The sequence below is a fragment of the Stegostoma tigrinum genome, chromosome 10, assembly GCF_030684315.1.
Source record: "Stegostoma tigrinum isolate sSteTig4 chromosome 10, sSteTig4.hap1, whole genome shotgun sequence".
Lineage (NCBI taxonomy): Eukaryota > Metazoa > Chordata > Chondrichthyes > Orectolobiformes > Stegostomatidae > Stegostoma > Stegostoma tigrinum.
The window spans coordinates 7,427,665-7,447,715 of NC_081363.1; the positions used below are offsets into that span (position 1 = coordinate 7,427,665).

At 49.9% G+C, this 20,051-nt stretch overlaps 1 protein-coding gene across 4 annotated transcripts in view; it reads left to right on the plus strand.

The window, feature by feature from the left end:
• The window catches only part of ccdc88c (coiled-coil domain containing 88C), a 257,529-nt gene that overhangs the window by 140,672 nt on the left and 96,806 nt on the right, over positions 1–20,051 (plus strand). For 3 of the 4 annotated variants that reach the window (XM_059648946.1, XM_059648947.1, XM_059648948.1), the window contains 3 exons: positions 7,806–7,864; positions 9,774–9,857; positions 16,960–17,100. In XM_059648946.1, coding sequence (XP_059504929.1) covers positions 7,806–7,864; positions 9,774–9,857; positions 16,960–17,100 — 284 coding nt within the window. Of the gene's footprint in view, positions 1–7,805; positions 7,865–9,773; positions 9,858–16,768; positions 16,880–16,959; positions 17,101–20,051 lie in introns of those variants that run through there. The other variant, XM_059648949.1, reaches the window with a different exon arrangement.

A 20,051-nucleotide genomic window follows, 5' to 3' on the forward strand; every position in this document is an offset into this window, starting at 1 on the left:
ATTTCACCAAGACCACTCCTCTACCTAATTCCTGTAACGTTGTATTTCCGTGGCTAATCCTCCTAGCCAGCACGTCCCTGGACACTACGGGCAATTTAGCACAGCCAGTCCGCCTAACCTGCATATCTTTGGACTGTGGGAGGAAAACAGGGCAATCCGATGGTAAAACACAACAACACAGGGAGAACATGCAAACTCCACACAGCCATCCAAAGCTGGAATCGAACCTGGCTCCCTGGCACTGTGAGGCAGCAGTGCTAACCACTGAGCCACCGTGCCACCTATAACCCAGAGTTTCATTTGGCAGAAACAATACGGAGTCGGGAGGGAAGAGGGATTTGGGGTAAGCGTGTTTGTGTGACTGTGCTGTGCTCAAATCAACTGCTGAGTTTGTTCCCTGTTACAACAGTAATAACGCCTCAGTGTGTTTATTAGCTGTGTAGTACTTTGGGCTAAGATAATAAAGTGTGGAGCTGGATGAACACAGCAGGCCCAGCAGCATCTCAGGAGCACAAAAGCTGACGTTTTGGGCCTAGACCCTTCATCAGAGAGGGGGATGGGGAGAGGGTTCTGGAATAAATACGGAGAGAGGGGGAGGCGGACTGAAGATGGAGAGAAAAGAAGATACGTGGAGAGAGTATAGTGGGGAGGTAGGGAGGGGATAGGTCAGTCCAGGGAGGATGGACAGGTCAAGGACGTGGGATGAGGTTAGTAGGGAGGAAACGGAGGTGCGGCTTGGGGTGGGAGGAAAGGATGGGTGAGAGGAAGAACAGGTTAGGGAGGCAGAGACAGGCTGGGCTGGTTTTGGGATGCGGTGGGGGAAGGGGAGATTTTGAAGCTGGTGAAGTCCACGTTGATACCATTGGGCTGCAGGGTTCCCAAGCGGAATCGTAAGTACTTTGGGCTATCCTGGAAGGAGTTTTATAAATAGAACAAAAACAGAAGTTGCTGGAAAAGTTCAGCAGGTCTGGCAGCGACTGTGGAGAGAAATCAGACTTAATGTTTTGGGTCTGGTGACCCTTCCACAGAACTGAAGGTTTTTCCCCACCTTCTCAGGATGGCTTGGAGCAGAGTTATACTGCTGAACCCGCACACACGCACAGGTCTCTAGTTTTGAATAAACATTTTCTGTTGATGAAGCAACAACACAGCAGGAATCTGGCTGGGCACAGTGAGGTGCTTATTGAAGAATTTTGTACTTATCAGTAGACAAACAGGAAGGCCAAATTTCGCACGGATTGCAGCAGTTTCTAGGGGAGGAGGAAGAAAGGGTGCTGGTTGGTTTGAAGCACTGATTCTGAATGGCGCAGGAGTTTCCACGAAGAAAGCGCACACTCCCCAGGCGAACAGGAATCTCACTGCAGGTGTCTGGGAACAGAAGCAATGTTGGTGATAAATGCTGCGCTCCCATTTGCATCAGATAGAATTACATTTTGACTCCTACAAAGGCAAAGACCCTTCCTGAATCCTCCGTGGAATTTCATCTCAACAGTCATTCATTATTCTGCGATACAGCTTGCAGTGTTCATGTTGACATGAACTACTCAGGAGACCTGCTGATTTGATAGCTTGAGCACAGGTTAATCTTTGTCCCCCCTTGAATGCAGGTGATTAATTGACAGCCCCTCTTGTGTCGCAGCGGTAGTGCCCCTACTCATGGACCAGGAGGCTGACGTTCAAGTCCTACCTGCTCCCGAGGTGTGTAATAACATCTTATCAGGAAGAATGTAGATGATTAATTGAGGCAATTAAAGCATTTCAAATAGTAGAAGTTGATAGGATGGGGGTATAATTTATTTCCACTGGGTACAGGTATTCCCGTGCGATTCGGGTCAGGGGATAGTGAGGAAGTGGGTGAAGCAAAGGGAGGGTTTGGGTTGAGGGGTGGAAGAAATCTGCAACAAGGGGACATGAGCTTAAATTTTGTTCAGGCAAAGCTCATAAGAGAGATGGAGCCAAAGTGGTAAGATTCAGTTAAGATACTGATCGACCATAAGCTAATTGAATGGGGCGTAATTTTAAAGTCAAAGCCAAGAAGTTTAGAGGGGATTTGAGAAAAGGGTTTATCTCCCGAAGGATAGCGGAGGTCTGGAATGCACTGTCGGGGAGGGTAGTTGAGGCAGGGAACCTCACAAACTTTTAAAAAAAAATTTGGTTGAGCATTGGAAATGCAATAATATTCCAGCTACGGTCCTAATGTGGGAAGTTGGGACTAGTGTCAGTAGGTAACATATTTTTGGCAGTACAGCCTTGATGGGCTGAAGGGCCTCTTCTGTAGTGTATGATTCGATGAGTAGCACAAGAGGCTGGAGTCGAAGGCTTCTTGCAGTTCCCATGTCTGTTCTTTCCTAAGTTTACTTCTCTTTTGAACTGGATCCTATTTGAGGGGAGGAATGTCTTGTTGAAATTGCCATTCACTCCACGCAATAAATTGACTCGTTTTCTACCAATATGATTATTTACAGTATTGGTTAATTCCTAGGAAAGGTGTTGCTAACAAGTCTTGATACTTATTGACCAGCCTAAGTATCTTGAGAGGGTAGTGATGGGGCCTGGATTATAGTCATGTAGTCACTCTGTTACAGGAATACTAATCCGGAAAGTTGAACTGAGAGTTGAGGGCTATAGGGGTAGCAATGAAAAGGCATGATGTGTTGATTAGTGGAGCAGGGATTGAGGGCCTGAATGGACTGCTCCTGGTCCCCTCTCTTACATGTTCAACATAAAGTTCAAATTCCACTTAGCTCTTTAAATAAAGAAAAATGGGGGTTGTGTAAAAATGACTATCATAAAAACCCAACTGCTTTGGTAATCTCTCTCCGAGAGGGAAGCTTACTGTCCTAACCTGCTCAGGGGCATCTTTGTCGGGATCCAGTATCACAGTGACATGTTTGACTCCAAACTGAAGTGGCAGTGTAAAGACAGAGTTACATGAAGCCAAGGGATAATGGGAACTGCAGATGCTGGAGAATCCAAGATAATAAAGTGTGAGGCTGGATGAACACAGCAGGCCAAGCAGCATCTCAGGAGCACAAAAGCTGACGTTTTGGGCCTAGACCCTTCATCAGAGAGGACTCGTCTCTGATGAAGGGTCTAGGCCCGAAACGTCAGCTTTTGTGCTCCTGAGATGCTGCTTGGCCTGCTGCATTCATCCAGCTCCACACTTTGTTATCTTACATTAAGCCAAGCGTTGGTTGGATGTTGAGGTTGAAGTTGGTTGCAGCTTCTCAAACTCAGCAGGAAATGGTGCTTCAGACATAAATCAAAGGTTGTCCTTGACCTTTACTGAAAGATACACATGTTGTTTGACCTCTGCAGGAAACTCCTTGACTGCCAAGTCTCCTCAATTTTGATAGCTGGCATGTTGACACACTTCCTTTTATTAGAGCTTATCGTAAGCAATTCCATCTCATATCTATGTGCCAACAATGATTTTAATTTATCCCACAGTGGTCATTAACATAAACCTTGCTTAAATGTGAACTCCTGTGCCTAATGTCCTTTTGGCCACAGGCCGAGATGTAGAGCCCAGTCTGTAGCAACTCCAACTCTCGGTGAATTTGAGAACTGATTTAGGAGCTTATTTGACAGGCTCATCCTTTAACAGTGAAACACTTCCTCTCCTTCATTAGAAGGCTAAATAAATCAGTTGTCCAAACTGAGTTTATTTTCCTTTTGTGGAGAAGGGTAAAAAGTGAATCTGCTAATGGTTTGTTTGGCAGGGTGGGAGCACAGTGTCAGTTTGGAGTTTTTATACTGTGAGGCACCTCAGTGGGACAGCGAATGTCTGTGTTAGTTTAACATTAGCTCCATTTTTTTATTTTTGTAAACATTGGATTTAAGGGCAATAGTAGGAAAATTTTCATCAGTCTGTTTTTAACCTGCTGAATTACAACTTCCTGTGAAAATAAATATAGAACGGTTCACAACAGATTACAGTTTCTGGGTATGTCTGGCTTATGGTTTTAAAAGCTAATTGAAAATGTTTCATTTACTTTTTTGCCTCCGAGTTCTTGCCTGATTTCAAATCTCCCTTTTCTTGTACAACATACAGGTCAATGCCCAATCACTTATAGTTCAGAGAAAATAGAAGCCTGCTGCACTATTCAGTATGAACATGGCTGATCATCCAAATCAGTATCCTGTTCCCAGGCCCCTTTGATCTCTTTAGCCCTGGATTCAACCCTTTCCCCGTAACTGTGCATTTCCCAGGGCTAACCCATCTAGCTTGAACACTACGGACAATTTAGCATGGCCAATCCACCTACCCTGCACATCTTTGGACTGTGGGATGAAACCAGAGCACCCGGAGGAAATCCACACAAATATGGGAGAATGTGCAGACTCCACACAGTAACCTGAGGGTGGACTCCAACCCGAGTCCCTGGCGCTGTGAGACAGCAGTGCTACCCACTGAGCCACCGTGCCACCCACACTTCATGGAAATATTCAATGATTCGCCCTCAACTACTTTCTGTGGCAGAGAATTCCACAGGCTCACCATTCTCTGGACGAAATTTCCCCTCCTCTCCGCTCCAAATAGTCTGCCCAGTATCATTAGGCTGTGATCCTGGTTCTGGACCCCCTGGTTATTGGGAAGATCTTTTCTGCATTTAACTGGTCTAGTCTTGTTAGAATTTTCCAGGTTTCTATGAACTCCAGTGAATGTAGTCCTAAACTGGAACAAAAACAGAAGTCACTGGAGAAATTCAGCAAGTCTGGGCAACATCTGTGGAAGAAAATAGCGTTAACATTTCAAGTCGAGTGACTCTTCTTCAGAGTCCTAACCAATCCGGTCTCTCTCGATCTGTCAGTCCTGCCATCCCAGGAACCAGTTTGGTTTGTTAGCTTTGCTCAGAGACTGGTCATTCATCCCAACAGCTCCATGTCAGTGTTTAGGTTCCACATGAACCTTCTCTCCTCTCTTTTTTCATCTTTCCTCATCAGTGTACCCTTCTGTTCTCCCTGATTTGCTTATCAAGCTTCTCCTTGAATGCATCTGTGCTTAAATTGTCTTTTGGATGCTGAGGAGATAGAAAATGATGTTGAAGTAGGAAATATGCCAGGATCTGATAGAGCAAAGTCGCAGGTGGAAGGGCCTACTCCCTCCTATTCCCTCCTTTCGTAATTAGCATGTTCCACAATCTGACCACTCTGAGTAAGGAATTGCTATTCTACACGTTTGTCACTATTTTATATTTATGCCTGCTAGTTTTAACCTAAAAGTGGAAACGTCACCTTCATACTTATTCCACAAAATCATTTCCTCATCGTAAGAACATAGAACAGTACAGCACAGTTCAGGCCCTTCGGCCCACAATGTTGTGTCAAGCTATTATCTTACTAAGATCAATCTACTCTGCATACCCTACATTTTACTATCCTCCATGTGCCTATCCAAGAGTCCCTTTAAATGTCCCTAAAGTATCTGACTCCACTGCCACTGCCGGCAGCGCATTCCACACGCCCACCACTCTGTGTGAAGAACCTACCTCTGACATCTCCCTTACACCTTCCTCCAGTCACCTTAAAATTATGCCCCCTCATAATAGTCATTTCTGCCCTGGGGAAATGTCTCCGGCTATCCACTCTATCTATGCCTCTCATCATCTTGTGCACTATCTTAAGGACTTCTAACAGGACACATTGAGGAGAGATAAGTCTGATGTACTCAATCTTTACTCGTTGATTATACTTTCCACTTCTAGTGCTTTAGTATATGTTTTGCACCTTCTCCAGTGCTAGTTTGCAGTCCACAGCTACAAGTGCTGTTCCAAGTTCTATCAAATACAAGTTCTGCACAAAAATAACATGCGTTTCTTTGTGACTCCAGTACGTCCCAAAGCACTTCACAGCCAATGAATTACTTTTCAATTGTAGCTATCGTTGAAATATAGGAGATACAGCAGTAATTCTGTACACCGCAAGCTTCCGCAAACATCAATGTGATGACCAGATAATCTCCTTCCTGTGATCTTAACCGAGGGGTAAATATTGGCAAGGACACAGGATAGTTTCAGAGATAGTAAGAACGATGGATGCTGGAGTGAGAAATAACAGTGTGAAACTGGAGGAATGCAGCAGGCCAGGCAGCATCAGAGGAGCAGGAAATGTTTCGGGCTGGGACCCTTCTTCAGAAATGGGGCTATTTTAATTTTAGTTTCTTTTTCTTCTTTGAAGATGTACGTGGCACTGTTTTAATGTTCACCGGTGAGAGCAGATAGGCCTCCCCCCTTAACTCCATATCTAAAGTTAACACTAGGTGTTACGCACCCTTAGTACTGCAATTGGAGTATCAATCTAGGTTTTAGATGCCTTTTCAAGACCATTTCTTTCACAGATTACAGGCTTCCTAGATGTCCTGATGTCCCACCCATTAATTAGCTTTCACAGCCTATTCCAGTGAAATAAAATCAATTTGGCGGTGACCTGGCCCATTTAATCTCCTCTTGCAACCAGTTCCCTCTCGTGGGCTTTAAAACCATCCCATTAATCTTCTTGGGAGTTTTGCATAAAACAAAAATGGAGTCGCCAGAGTTAATCATGTAAATAGTTGCACTGAGTTAAAAGGTTGTGAGTCCAAATCCCACTCGAGGGACATGACACACACAATTCAGTCTAACATTGCAGTCCAATACTTAGAAAGTGCTGCACTGTTGAGGGCACTTATCTTTCAACTGGGACCTTTTGACCAAGTCGACACTGCGGGAGAGTCAGTGATTTCTCCTGGTGTTGGAACCAGTTTCTGTCCCTCACCAACAGCAGTAAACCGAGATTAACTGGTCATCACCTTGGTGCACAGTGAGAACGCACAATAATAAAAGAAAAGATCAGTTTTCCAAACAGCACCAAACGTCCACATCAGAGGACAGCTAGGCCTTCAGTGTAATAACTCGTCCTAAGGATATCACCCCCTGTTCATTGCTGGAATTCAGCCCTATTTATGTTTCTCAACGGACATGACCCACCACCTTGAGATGTGTCAGAGATAATGGGAACTGCAGATGCTGGAGAATCCAAGATAATAAAGTGTGAAGCTGGATGAACACAGCAGGCCAAGCAGCATCTCAGGAGCACAAAAGCTGATGTCAGCTTTTGTGCCCCTGAGATGCTGCTTGGCCTGCTGTGTTCATCCAGCTTCACACTTCTTACTACCTTGATGTGAGCTGGGGGGTGTGAGGTTAGAGTCTTCAGTGTCAACTATGGCTCAATTCACTTTCAGATGGGATATTAAAGTTACGCCCTATCTGCCCCCTGAGCTGGGCATGAACCGTGGTGTGGCACTGATAAAAGATGATCAGGGATGCTCGCTCTTGTGTCCTTGTCAATATTTATCTCTACAGCACAAAAAGTCATTATCACACTGTTCTTTGTGAGAGTTTGATGCGCCTGAGTTGGCTGTTTCACGTCCAACAGTACAGCTATTGACTGTGCTTCAGAAATACTTAGCCATTTCTTGTAGGACAGGGAACTTGTTCAGGCTTTTCTTTTAAACAAACTGTAGCTCGGCCAATACCAGTGAACCAGAAATGTGTTACCTGCCTCTCATTCAATCTCAATTCATTGGGCAGTAATTGAGATTGAAATTTCAGTGTAGTTTATTAAGTTCGTTTCTTCTACAAATCTAAAAATGAACAAGTTTGCAACAGGAAATTGTGTGGTGCAGTACACTCAAGCACGGATATACACGTACATACGTATATATATTATGTGCACACGTGCTCACACACACATGTACCGTATACATGCACATTGTTTGGGAGATAGTTCATACTAAAACTTTCTCCCATTCAAATTTGCTGCAGGACAGAGCATGGATGAAATGAAGAAGGTGCTGCTACTGATGCTGGGGTGTGCTGTGCAGGTAAATCGTGATGCTTCATGCTATTAAAACTGTAGCCAAGAGACGAAATGTAGCTTTCTATCCAGTGTGTTCTTTTTTATTTCAAAAGCAATCCTTTCAAGGAAGGTACCCCCTCTGCACCTGCGGTTTGTAATTCCTCGTGTTGATTCCTTAGCTTTAGTGTGAAGTGTACAAGGAACTGGCAGGCAGTTTTGGATTATTTGTTTATCCATGATTGTTAAAAGATGAAAAACAAAGTGTTTGGAGGAGCTTAAATGTAAAAGATGCTTCCTGCTGGAAAACAATTCTCCGTGAGCTGGGAAATTCTTGCCACAGGATGCTGAGATAACAAGGTGCAGAGCTGGATAAACACAGCAGGTGAAGCAGCATCAGAGGAGCAGGAAAGCTGATGTTTTGGGCCTAGACCCTTCTTCAGAAATGGGGGAGGGGAAGGGGGTTCTGAAATAAATAGCAAGAGAGGGGGAGACGGATAGAAGATGGATAGAGGAGATGATAGGTGGGGAGGAGACAGACTGGTCAAAGAGGCAGGGATGGAGCCAGTAAAGGTGAGTGTAGGTGGGGAGGTAGGGAGGAGATAGGTCAGTCCAGGGAGGATGGACAAGTCAAGGGGGTGGGATGAGGTTAGTAGGTAGGAGATGGGGGTGGGAGGAGTGGATAGGTGGGAGGACAGATTAGGGAGGTGGGGATGAGATGGGCTGGCTTTGGGATGTGCTCGGGGAGGCGAAACTTTGAAGTTTGTGAAGTCCACATTGATACCATTGGGCTGCAGGGTTCCCAAGCTGAATATGAGTTGCTGTTCCTGCAACCTTCAGGTGGCATCATTGTGGCACTGCAGGACGCCCAGGATGGACATGTCACCTGAGGAATGGGAGAGGGAGTTGAAATGGTTCGCAACTGGGAAGTGTAGTTGTTTATTGCAAACCGAGCGGAGGTGTTCTGTAAAGCAGTCCTAAGCCTCCGCTTGGTTTCCCCAATGTAGAGGAGGCCACAATGGATACAGCGGATACAGTATACCACATTGGCAGATGTGCAGGTGAACCTCTGCGTGATGTGGAAAGTGGGATGGGAGTGAGGAGGGAGGTGTGGGGGCAGGTGTAGCACTCCCTGAGGTTGCAGGGGAAGGTGCCGGGTGTGGTGGGGCTGGAGGGGAGTGTGGAGCGGACAAGGGAATCCCGGAGAGAGTGGTCCCTCTGGAAAGCAGATAAGGGTGGGGAGGGAAAAGTGTCTTTGGTGGGGTCGGATTGCAGATTATTTCCCAGCAACATCCATGTTTCTGCAGGTACTTCTAGTTCACTTCCACAGGGTGGCTTTGAACCAGAGGATCCTCGTGTTTTGACAGCAAAGGAGGATGTTCAGCCCCTCTTTTCCCTCTCTTTCCCCCTTGGTGACACTCACCTCAATAATTAAATCAAACTGGCTGGAGAAGTTATCCAAGCAGGGGAACTAGACCTGTTCACTCTGAAACAATGGGCAGGACCTCACTGGTTTCCAGGGAGGAATCTGTTGCAAGAGGCCACAGCCCAGTTGAAGCACTAACTCCTACTCTCTTCGAATGGACCATACGAACAGTGCAGTGAGGGAAGATCAGGTGCGAAAGAGCTGTGCGGTCAGTCAGGCAGGATATTTGGACTAGGTTAGGTTTTTTCCTAACTTTTCCTCACTCGTTTGGAGCTTGTTGAAGTTTTTGAACTGACTGAAGTCAAATCGATTGGCACAGCCCAGAAAGTTGAAATGAATCTCCTTTTAGAACCTTTTTGAACCGTGACTGGTCATGAATATAACACTTATGCCCGATGTCCAATTTATTCGTGTTAAGTGTTTGAAATGTTGACGTGAATTTCTATATGCTGCAATTTCAATATATCTTCCTCCCCTTCGCCACCACCACCACCTCAAATCCCCATCCCAGTGTGAACGGAAGGAGGAATTCATCGAAAGAATCAAACAACTTGACATTACAACTCAGACAGCCATCGTTGCTCACATACAAGAGGTAAGTGTGTCTGACTGATTCTGTTTGCTATCTGTAACAGACCAGTGGATAATGCACAATGCGAGGTAGTGAACACAAGTGGAAGATGAACCCATTGTTCACACGTAAAGAAATCTAATTCTCAGAATGTGACTATCACTGACAAGACTGGGAATGAATGCCCATCCTTTTACTGCGCTGAGATGTTGGGACACTTTCTTGGACCAACATCTGCTGTACTCAGCTGTTGCTGCAACTCCTGGCTGGTCCTGTTTTTTTCCCCTTTATTCATTCACGGGATGAGGGTGTCACTGGCTGGGCAGCATTTATTGCCCATCCCTAATTGTCCAGAGGGCAGTAAAGAGTCAACCACATTCCTGTGGGTCTGGAGTCCCTTGTAGGCCAGACCAGGTAAGGATGGCAATGTCCTTCCCTAAAGGAAGTTAGTGAATCAGGTGGGTTTTTCCCGACAATTGATAATGGATTCGTGATCGTCATGAGATTCTTAATTCCAGATATTTATTGAATTCAAATTCCACCATCTGCCGTGGTGGGATTTGAATCCAGATCCCTAGAACATTGTCTGTGTCTCTGGATTAACAGTCCAACGATAATACCACAAGACCATCACCTCCCCGTATCTCCAACATTGCAACAGTTTTGTAAATATTTAATTGACTGCAAGGCACTTTGAGATCTCCAATGGCCATGAAAGGGCCATGTGGACACAAACCTTTCTTTCCAACCACTGCTGTGTGCGCTGTTCCTCATCGTTGTATGGTTCATAACCTTTTCTTTTAATCTCTTCACTGTCCCAGCACTTACTCATTGGTAGAGTGACAGGTCTCTGTTTATGCACCATGCAATAAAACTGGAAGATAATGAACTGTTCAAACACCTTCTAGTTTAAATAGAGTTTTACCAATGGATTGCATTTAACAGTTTAATGTGGGTGTGACTTTAGAAAAGCAACCAAGCAAAGCTTTTAGGGAGATGGGAAATAGGCCCCAATGCCTTTTGCTGGAAAGCCTAGATCTTGCGAAGATCTTTGCATCCTCGCTCTCCACTGGAGTCGTACCTGAGGACTGGAGAGAGGCAAATGTAATTCCTCTCTTCAAGAAAGGAAATAGGGAAATCCCCGGCAATTACAGACCAGTAAGTCTCACGTCTGTCGTCTGCAAGGTGTTAGACAGGATTCTGAGGGATAGGATTTATGACCATCTGGAAGAGCATGGCTTGATTAAATGCAGTCAACATGGCTTTGTGAGGGGCAGGTCATGCCTCACAAACCTTATCGAGTTCTTTGAGGATGTGACTAGAAAGGTTGATGAGGGTCGAGCTGTGGATGTGGTGTATATGGACTTCAGCAAGGCATTTGATAAGGTTCCCCATGGTAGGCTCATTCAGAAGGTCAGGAGGAATGGGATACAGGGGAACTTAGCTGCTTGGATACAGAATTGGCTGGCCAACAGAAGACAGCGAGTGGTAGTAGAAGGAAAATATTCTGCCTGGAAGTCAGTGGTGAGTGGGGTTCCACAGGGCTCTGTCCTTGGGCCTCTACTGTTTGTAATTTTTATGAATGACTTGGATGAGGGGATTGAAGGATGGGTCAGCAAGTTTGCAGACGACACAAAGGTTGGAGGTGTCGTTGACAGTATAGAGGGCTGTTGTAGGCTGCAGCGGGACATTGACAGGATGCAGAGATGGGCTGAGAGGTGGCAGATGGAGTTCAACCTGGATAAATGCGAGGTGATGCATTTTGGAAGGTCGAATTTGAAAGCTGAGTACAGGATTAAGGATAGGATTCTTGGCAGTGTGGAGGAACAGAGGGATCTTGGTGTGCAGATACATAGATCCCTTAAAATGGCCACCCAGGTGGACAGGGTTGTTAAGAAAGCATATGGTGTTTTGGCTTTCATTAGCAGGGGGATTGAGTTTAAGAGTTGTGAGATCTTGTTGCAGCTCTATAAAACTTTGGTTAGACCGCACTTGGAATAGTGCGTCCAGTTCTGGTCGCCCTATTATAGGAAAGATGTGGATGCTTTGGAGAGGGTTCAGAGGAGGTTTACCAGGATGCTGCCTGGACTGGAGGGCTTATCTTATGAAGAGAGGTCGACTGAGCTCGGACTTTTTCATTGGAGAAAAGGAGGAGGAGAGGGGACCTAATTGAGGTATACAAGATAATGAGAGGCATAGATAGAGTTGATAGCCAGAGACTATTTCCCAGGGCAGAAATGGCTAACACGAGGGGTCATAGTTTTAAGCTGGTTGGAGGAAAGTATAGAGGGGATGTCAGAGGCGGGTTCTTTACACAGAGTTGAGAGAGCATGGAATGCCAGCAGCAGTTGTGGAAGCAAGGTCATTGCGGACATTTAAGAGACTGCTGTACATGCATATGGTCACAGAAATTTGAGCGTGCTTACATGAGGATCAATGGTCGGCACAACATCATGGGCTGAAGGGCCTGTTCTGTGCTGTACTGTTCTATGTTGTATGTTCTAAGGAGATTATGGGGCCCTGTCCTAATAATTACCAAGCAAGTTTCTGTGTAAGAAAACCACGAGACGGAGGGGGAAAAATCTCTAAAGCTTTAAAGGCAGGTCTCTCGCTTGCTACCGCGCGCACGCGCGCTCTCTCTCGCTCTCGCGCGCTCTCTCTCTCGCTCTCTCGCGCGCGCTCTCGCTCGCTTGCTCTCTCGCTCGCTCCCTCTCTCGCGCTCCCTCTCTCGCGCTCCCTCTCTCGCGCTCCCTCTCTCGCGCTCCCTCTCTCGCGCTCCCTCTCTCGCGCGGTCTCTCTCGCTCTCGCGTGTGCTCTCTCGTGTGCTCTCTCGTGTGCGCTCTCTCTCGCGTGCTCTCTCTCGCGCGCTCTCTCTCGCGCGCTCTCTCTCGCGCGCTCTCTCTGTCTCTCTCTCTCGCGCTCGCGCGCTCTCTCTCTCGCGCTCTCTCTCTCGCGCTCTCCCTCTCGCGCTCTCCCTCTCGCACTCTCTCTCTCGCGCTCTCTCTCTCGCGCTCTCTCTCTCGCGCTGTCTCTCTCGCGCTGTCTCTCTCGCGCTCTCTCTCTCGCGCGCACTCTCTCGCTCTCTCGCGCGCACTCTCTCGCTCTCTCGCGCGCACTCTCTCTCGCTCTCTCGCGCGCACTCTCTCTCGCTCTCTCGCGCGCACGCTCTCTCTCTCTCGCTCTCTCTCTCTCTCGCGCTCTCTCTCTCGCGCGCTCTCTCTCTCTCGCGCTCTCTCTCTCTCTCACGCAATCTCTCTCGCGCGCTCTCTCTGTCTTTCTCTCTGGCGCTCGCACGCTCTCTCTCGATCTTTCTCTCTCGCGCTCGCGTGCTCTCTCTCGCTCTTTCTCTCTCGCGCTCGCGCGCTCTCTCTCACTCTCTCTCTTTCTCTCGCGCGCTCGCGCGCTCTCTCTCTCTCGCGCTCGCGCGCGCTCTCTCTCTCGCGCTGTCTCTCTCGCGCTCTCTCTCTCTCGCGCGCACTCACTCTCGCTCTCTCGCGCGCACTCTCTCTCGCTATCTCGCGCGCGCTCTCTCTCGCTCTCTCGCGCGCGCTCTCTCTCTCTCGCTGTCTCTCTCTCTCGCGCTCTCTCTCTCTCGCTCTCTCTCTCGCTCTCTCTCTCTCTCGCGCGCTCTCTCTGTCTTTCTCTCTGGCGCTCGCGCGCTCTCTCTCGATCTTTCTCTCTCGCGCTCGCGTGCTCTCTCTCACTCTCTCTCTCGCTCTCTCTCTCTCACTCTCTCTCTCGCTCTCTCTCTCTTTCTCTCGCGCGCTCTCTCTCTCTCGCGCTCGCGCGCGCTCTCTCTCTCGCGCACTCTCTCTCGCGCTCGCGTGCTCTCTCTCGCTCTTTCTCTCTCGCTCTTTCTCTCTCGCTCTTTCTCTCTCGCTCTTTCTCTCTCGCTCTCTCGCGCGCGCTCTCTCTCTCTCGCTGTCTCTCTCTCTCGCGCTCTCTCTCTCTCGCTCTCTCTCTCGCTCTCTCTCTCTCTCGCGCGCTCTCTCTGTCTTTCTCTCTGGCGCTCGCGCGCTCTCTCTCGATCTTTCTCTCTCGCGCTCGCGTGCTCTCTCTCACTCTCTCTCTCGCTCTCTCTCTCTTTCTCTCGCACGCTCTCTCTCTCTCGCGCTCGCGCGCGCTCTCTCTCTCGCGCACTCTCTCTCGCGCTCGCGTGCTCTCTCTCGCTCTCTCTCTCTCGCTCTCTCTCTCTCGCTCTCTCTCTCTCGCTCTCTCTCTAGCTCTCTCTCTCTCGCTCTCTCGCTCTCTCTCGCTCTCTCTCTCTCTCTCTCACGCTCGTGCGCTCTCTCTCGCGCTCGTGCGCTCTCTCTCGCGCTCGTGCGCTCTCTCTCGCTCTTTCTCTCTCGCGCTCACGTGCTGTCTCTCGCTCTTTCTCTCCCGCTCTCGCGTGTGCTCTCTCTCTCTCGCGCGCTCTCTCTCTCTCGCGCGCTCTCTCTCTCTCGCGCGCGCTCTCTCTCTCGCGCGCGCTCTCTCTCTCGCGCGCGCTCTCTCTCGTGCGCGCGCTCTCTCTCGTGCGCGCGCTCTCTCTCGTGCGCGCGCTCTCTCTCGTGCGCGCGCTCTCTCTCGTGCGCGCCCTCTCTCTCGTGCGCGCCCTCTCTCTCGTGCGCTCTCTCTCTCTCGTGCGCTCTCTCTCTCTCTCGCGCGCTCTCTCGCTCGCGCGCGCCCTCTCTCTCTCGCTCGCGCGCGCCCTCTCTCTCCCTGTCGCTCGCGCGCCCTCTCTCTCCCTGTCGCTCGCGCGCCCTCTCTCTCCCTGTCGCTCGCGCGCCCTCCCTCTCCCTGTCGCTCGCGCGCCCTCTCTCTCCCTGTCGCTCGCGCGCCCTCTCTCTCACTGTCGCTCGCGCGCCCCCTCTCTCCCTGTCGCTCGCGCGCGCTCTCTCCCTGTCGCTCGCGCGCGCTCTCTCCCTGTCGCTCGCGCGCGCTCTCTCCCTGTCGCTCGCGCGCGCTCTCTCCCTCTCGCTCGCGCGCGCTCTCTCCCTCTCGCTCGCGCGCGCCCTCTCCCTCTCGCTCGCGCGCGCCCTCTCCCTCTCGCTCGCGCGCGCCCTCTCCCTCTCGCTCGCGCGCGCCCTCTCCCTCTCGCTCGCGCGCGCCCTCTCCCTCTCGCTCGCGCGCGCCCTCTCCCTCTCGCTCGCGCGCGCCCTCTCCCTCTCGCTCGCGCGCGCCCTCTCCCTCTCGCTCGCGCGCGCCCTCTCCCTCTCGCTCGCGCGCGCTCTCTCCCTCTCGCTCGCGCGCGCTCTCTCCCTCTCTCTCGCGCGCGCTGTCTCTCTCTCGCGCGCGCTGTCTCTCTCTCGCGCGCGCGCTCTCTCTCTCGCTCTTTCTCTCTCTCTCTCGCGCGCGCTCTCTCTCTCTCGCGCGCGCTCTCTCTCTCTCGCGCGCGCTCTCTCTCTCTCGCGCGCGCTCTCTCTCTCTCTCTCTCGCGCACGTGCTCTCTCTCTTTCTCTCTGTCTCTCGCGCACGCGCTCTCTCTCTTTCTCTCTCGCGCTCGCGCGCGCTCTCTCTCGCTCTTTCTCTCTCGCGGTCGCGCGCGCTCTCTCTCGCTCTCGCGCGCCCTCTCTCTCTTTTTCGCTCGTGCGCGCCCTCTCTCTCTTTGTCGATCGCGCGCCCTCTCTCTCTTTGTCGATCGCGCGCCCTCTCTCTCTTTGTCGCTCGTGCGCCTTCTCTCTCTCTGTCGCTCGCGCGCTCTCTGTCGCTCGCGCGCGCTGTCTCTCTCTGTCGCTCGCGCGCGCTGTCTCTCTCTCTCGCTCGGGCGCGCTGTCTCTCTCTCTCGCTCGGGCGCGCTCTCTCTCTCTCTCGCTCGCGCGCGCTCTCTCTCTCTCGCTCGCGCGCGCTCTCTCTCTCTCGCTCGCGCGCGCTCTCGCTCGCGCGCGCTCTCTCCCTCTCGCTCGCGCGCGCTCTCTCCCTCTCTCTCGCGCGCGCTCTCTCCCTCTCTCTCGCACGCGCGCTCTCTCTCTCTCTCTCTCTCGCGCACGTGCTCTCTCTCTTTCTCTCTGTCTCTCGCGCACGCGCTCTCTCTCCTTCTCTCTGTCTCTCGCGCGCTCTCTCTCGCTCTTTCTCTCTCGCTCTCTCTCGCTCTCGCTCGCTCGCGCGCGCCCTCTCTCTCTTTGTCGCTCTCGCGCCCTCTCTCTCTTTGTCGCTCGCGCGCCCTCTCTCTCTTTGTCGCTCGCGCGCCCTCTCTCTCTTTGTCGCTCGCGCGCCCTCTCTCTCTTTGTCGCTCGCGCGCCCTCTCTCTCTCTGTCGCTCGCGCGCCCTCTCTCTCTCTGTCGCTCGCGCGCGCTCTCTCTCTCTGTCGCTGCGCGCGCTCTCTCTCTCTTTCGCTCGCGCGCTCTCTCTCTCTCTCTTTCGCTCGCGCGCTCTCTCTCTCTTTCGCTCGCGCGCGCTCTCTGTCTCGCTCGCGCGCTCTCTCTCTCTCTCTCGCTCGCGTGCGCTCTCTCTCTCTCTCTCGCTCGCGCGCGCTCTCTCTCTCTCTCTCGCTCGCGCGCGCTCTCTCTCTCTCGCTCGCGCGCGCTCTCTCTCTCTCGCTCGCGCGCGCTCTCTCTCTCTCGCTCGCGCGCGCTCTCTCTCTCTCGCTCGCGCGCGCTCTCTCTCTCTCGCTCGCGCGCGCTCTCTCTCTCTCGCTCGCGCGCGCTCTCTCTCTCTCTCTCGCTCGCGCGCGCGCGCTCTACCACCCCCTGAGAAAAAGAACAGGAAATGACATCAGTGAAAAGTGTACAGTGTGGCCACACACTCTGCCATCTTAGGTATACAGGTACCTAGATACAAAAATCTTACGTACAAAGTTAAACATTTAAGCATTACCTTCGTGGAATAAGTAGAAAAATAACGAGCTAAGGTAATAGTTAACATTCAAGTCCAGCTTAATATAGATTAAAACCATAAAGGAGTTGAGTTTAAAGTTAAAAAGTAAATCCAATGGGGAATTCACATTTTGATGATGATGTGCTACCGATTTTAAGATGAATTGTGTGGAACTGTCTGAGGGAGAAGCTACACAAACACAGCAGGGGATAAAGGAATAGAAGAATGCAGAGGGATTGTCAGGAGGCTTGGTATGGAACACATGGTGCAGGTGGCATGCCCTTCTTTATTAATGGCGGACACGATGTAACTTTCTGCTTCACCCTTACAGATCACTCACAACCAGGAGAATGTGCTCGACCTTCAGTGGATGGAACAGACTGAGATGCCGGCAGATGACCTGGAGGCTCTGTCCAGATCAATGGTCTTCCACCTGAAGAAACTCCTTGAAGACAGGGATGAGTACTCGGAGGTAGGAGCCTTCATGCATCTCTCGAATGGTCCTGAGATTATAGCCCACCTTGAATTTGGTCAACTTGGAATCATAGAATCCCTACAGTGTGGAAACAGGCCGTTCAGCCCATCCAAACAGCATCCAACCTAGACCCAACACCCCCCCTGCCCTCTCCTCACAACCCTGCATTTCCCATGGCCAATCCACCCTGACCTGCTCATCCCTGGGCACTATGGGTAATTTCCCATGGCCAATCCACCCTGACCTGCTCATCCCTGGGCACTATGGGTAATTTCCCATGGCCAATCCACCCTAACCTGCGCATCCCTGGGCACTATGGGTAATTTCCCATGGCCAATCCACCCTAACCTGCGCATCCCTGGGCACTATGGGTAATTTCCCATGGCCAATCCACCCTGACCTGCTCATCCCTGGGCACTATGGGTAATTTCCCATGGCCAATCCACCCTAACCTGCGCATCCCTGGACTGTGGGAGGAAACTGGAGCATCTGGAGGAACTTCTAGGGGTAGCCATTCAAGTTAAAGTACAGCCTGCAAGCAGAGCATGTTCAGAGGTGGCTGTTCAATGGTTTCGTTGTTGACTTTGCTTCCTGAAACCACTAACCTTCAAGCATCCTCTGTGGAGGAATATTCTGGCTTCAAATTACTCATCACGTGAAAAGATTTTGCTCGTTGTCTCTTTTGTCAGTACTTTAAATCTGTGTCCTTTCTGTACCCTGCCTTGTAAACATTGAAAAAAAACTTGCACTGTCTAAGCCCAACCTTTTTGCTTGATGTGAGGCATTGACCTGAAACATTAATGGTGGTTCACGCTCCATAAATAATGCTTGTTCTGCTGAATATTTCCACCGGTTTCTTTTGCGTTTATTGTTGCCTGCTCTTAGGAAGTCCTGACGAGGACCCTCACCAGGATAATGAATGTTTAAAATCGAGTCGAGTCCCTCTGTGACAGGAGTCTGCGATTGGCTACTTGAGGCTACTAGGGCCCCAGGACCAAAGCAAAATACTGCAGATGCTCAAAATCATTTCTTCTTAAACCCGTTCACGTTACTCATCCCAGCTACAGTTAGTGTTTGCAATTCCTCAGATACTCACCTCGTCAAACTCTGGCTGGGAAGCAGTGGTGTAGTGGTAACGTGGCTGGTCTAGTAACCTAGAGGCCCAGACTAATGCTGTTGGTAGGTGGGTTCAAATCCTACTGTAGCAGCTGGTGGGGAATTTTATTCAGTTGGTAAATCTGGGATATCAAGCTAGTCTCAGTCATGTTGCCCAATAATCAATTGCCGCAAAACGTCTCTGATGTTCTTTGGGGAAGGAAATCTGTTCTCCTCATCCATTCTGACCTACCTGTGACTCAACTGCCGTCTGAAGTTAATTAGCAACCCGCACGATTTAGAGGTAATTACTTATGGATGGGCAGCAGGTTTTGCAAGAGATGCAAAGAGAATAAGGAAGAACGATCAGTTTCTGAAGCTGTTTTAGTGAAAAGAATTAGCAGTGTAAATGCTCACCCCTGTGTCGATAAAGACTTCACCTGATGAAAGAACGAGGCTGTGAAAGCTTCTGTTTTTAAATAAACCTGTCGGACTATAATCTGGTGTCGTCTGACCTCTGACCTTGCCCACCCCAGTCCTACATTGGCACCTCCACATCGTGGATAGTCCTGGACTCAACGCTAATATTTTCTCTACATCTGCCTTACCTGTTCCCCATAACGTCTTCAATATGTCGAGCAAAACATCTTTCAACTTCTAAATTCAAGGTAAACACAGAATTTAGATTTAGATAAACTATTTAGTATTGCGGCTTGTACCTAGGTATAGCGCCAAGTGGATATCATGGCCAGGTTCTGGCACCATTTTGGATAGTTACTACACTGAGGCTATTTGACACTTTGCCAGTTCTCAGTGCAGGAGTAGTTCAGCTGGTGTCACTCCCCCGCAATATTTTTCCAATAATCTTTTCACATCGGGTGCTTACTCAGTTCCTTTTGAATTCAGCAATCAATTCTGTCTCTGCCACACTTTCAGGCAAAGCATTGCTAATCCTAACCAGCCACTCCTGACAGAAGAAATTATCTGCGCCACCTTCGCTTCCTTTCACATTCCGCCCACTTCACATGTGTCCTCTGGTTCCCAGCCCTTCTACCAACAGGAACGGCTTCTCTCTTTCTGCCCTGTACTCTAACTGTGAACCCCTCCATCAAATCTCTTCTCCCGTTAGAGCTGTGAGGGCCCCACACCACTGCCCTCTATCTGTGGATGATAAATAACAGCCTAGTAATACAGCCTCAGCTTCTTTAATCTAACCTGCACCCCCCCCCGCCCCTCCCCACCGCGCGAGTTAAACTCCAGGTATTGGCCTGTACTCTGAGCAAGGCTACAATGTCCTTCCTAAGTTATGATGTCAGAGTTTGGTATATCTCAGGGTGTTCAGGTCATGATTTTGTAGAACTTCTTCTTCATTCATTGGTGGGGGCGGGAGGTATGTGTGTGTGTGTGTGTGTGTGTGTGTGTGTGTGTGTGTGTGTTGTGGACTGGGCCACCATTCATTGCCCATTTTTAGTTGCCTTTGAGAAAATGGTGGTGCGTCGCTTTCTTGAACCATTGTAGTCCTTGGGTGTGGGTAGACCTATAGCTGTGTTAAAAGGCCATTCGTGGGATTGAACTCAGCAACAGTGAAGGAATGATGATCCCTTCCCAAATCAGAATGGTCAGTTAGTTCAAGGGGAACTTGAAGGGGTTCGTGTTCCCATGTTTCTGCTGCCCTTGTTCTCCTAGATGGTAGAGGTCATGGACTTGGAACATATTACCAGGAGAGCCTTGGTGAATTTCTGCAGTGTATCTTGTAGGTGGTAGACACTGCTGCGGCTGAGCATCAGGAGTGGAGGCAGTGAATGTTTATGGATGTGGTGTTTTACACTGTCACATGATGGTGTCACACCGAG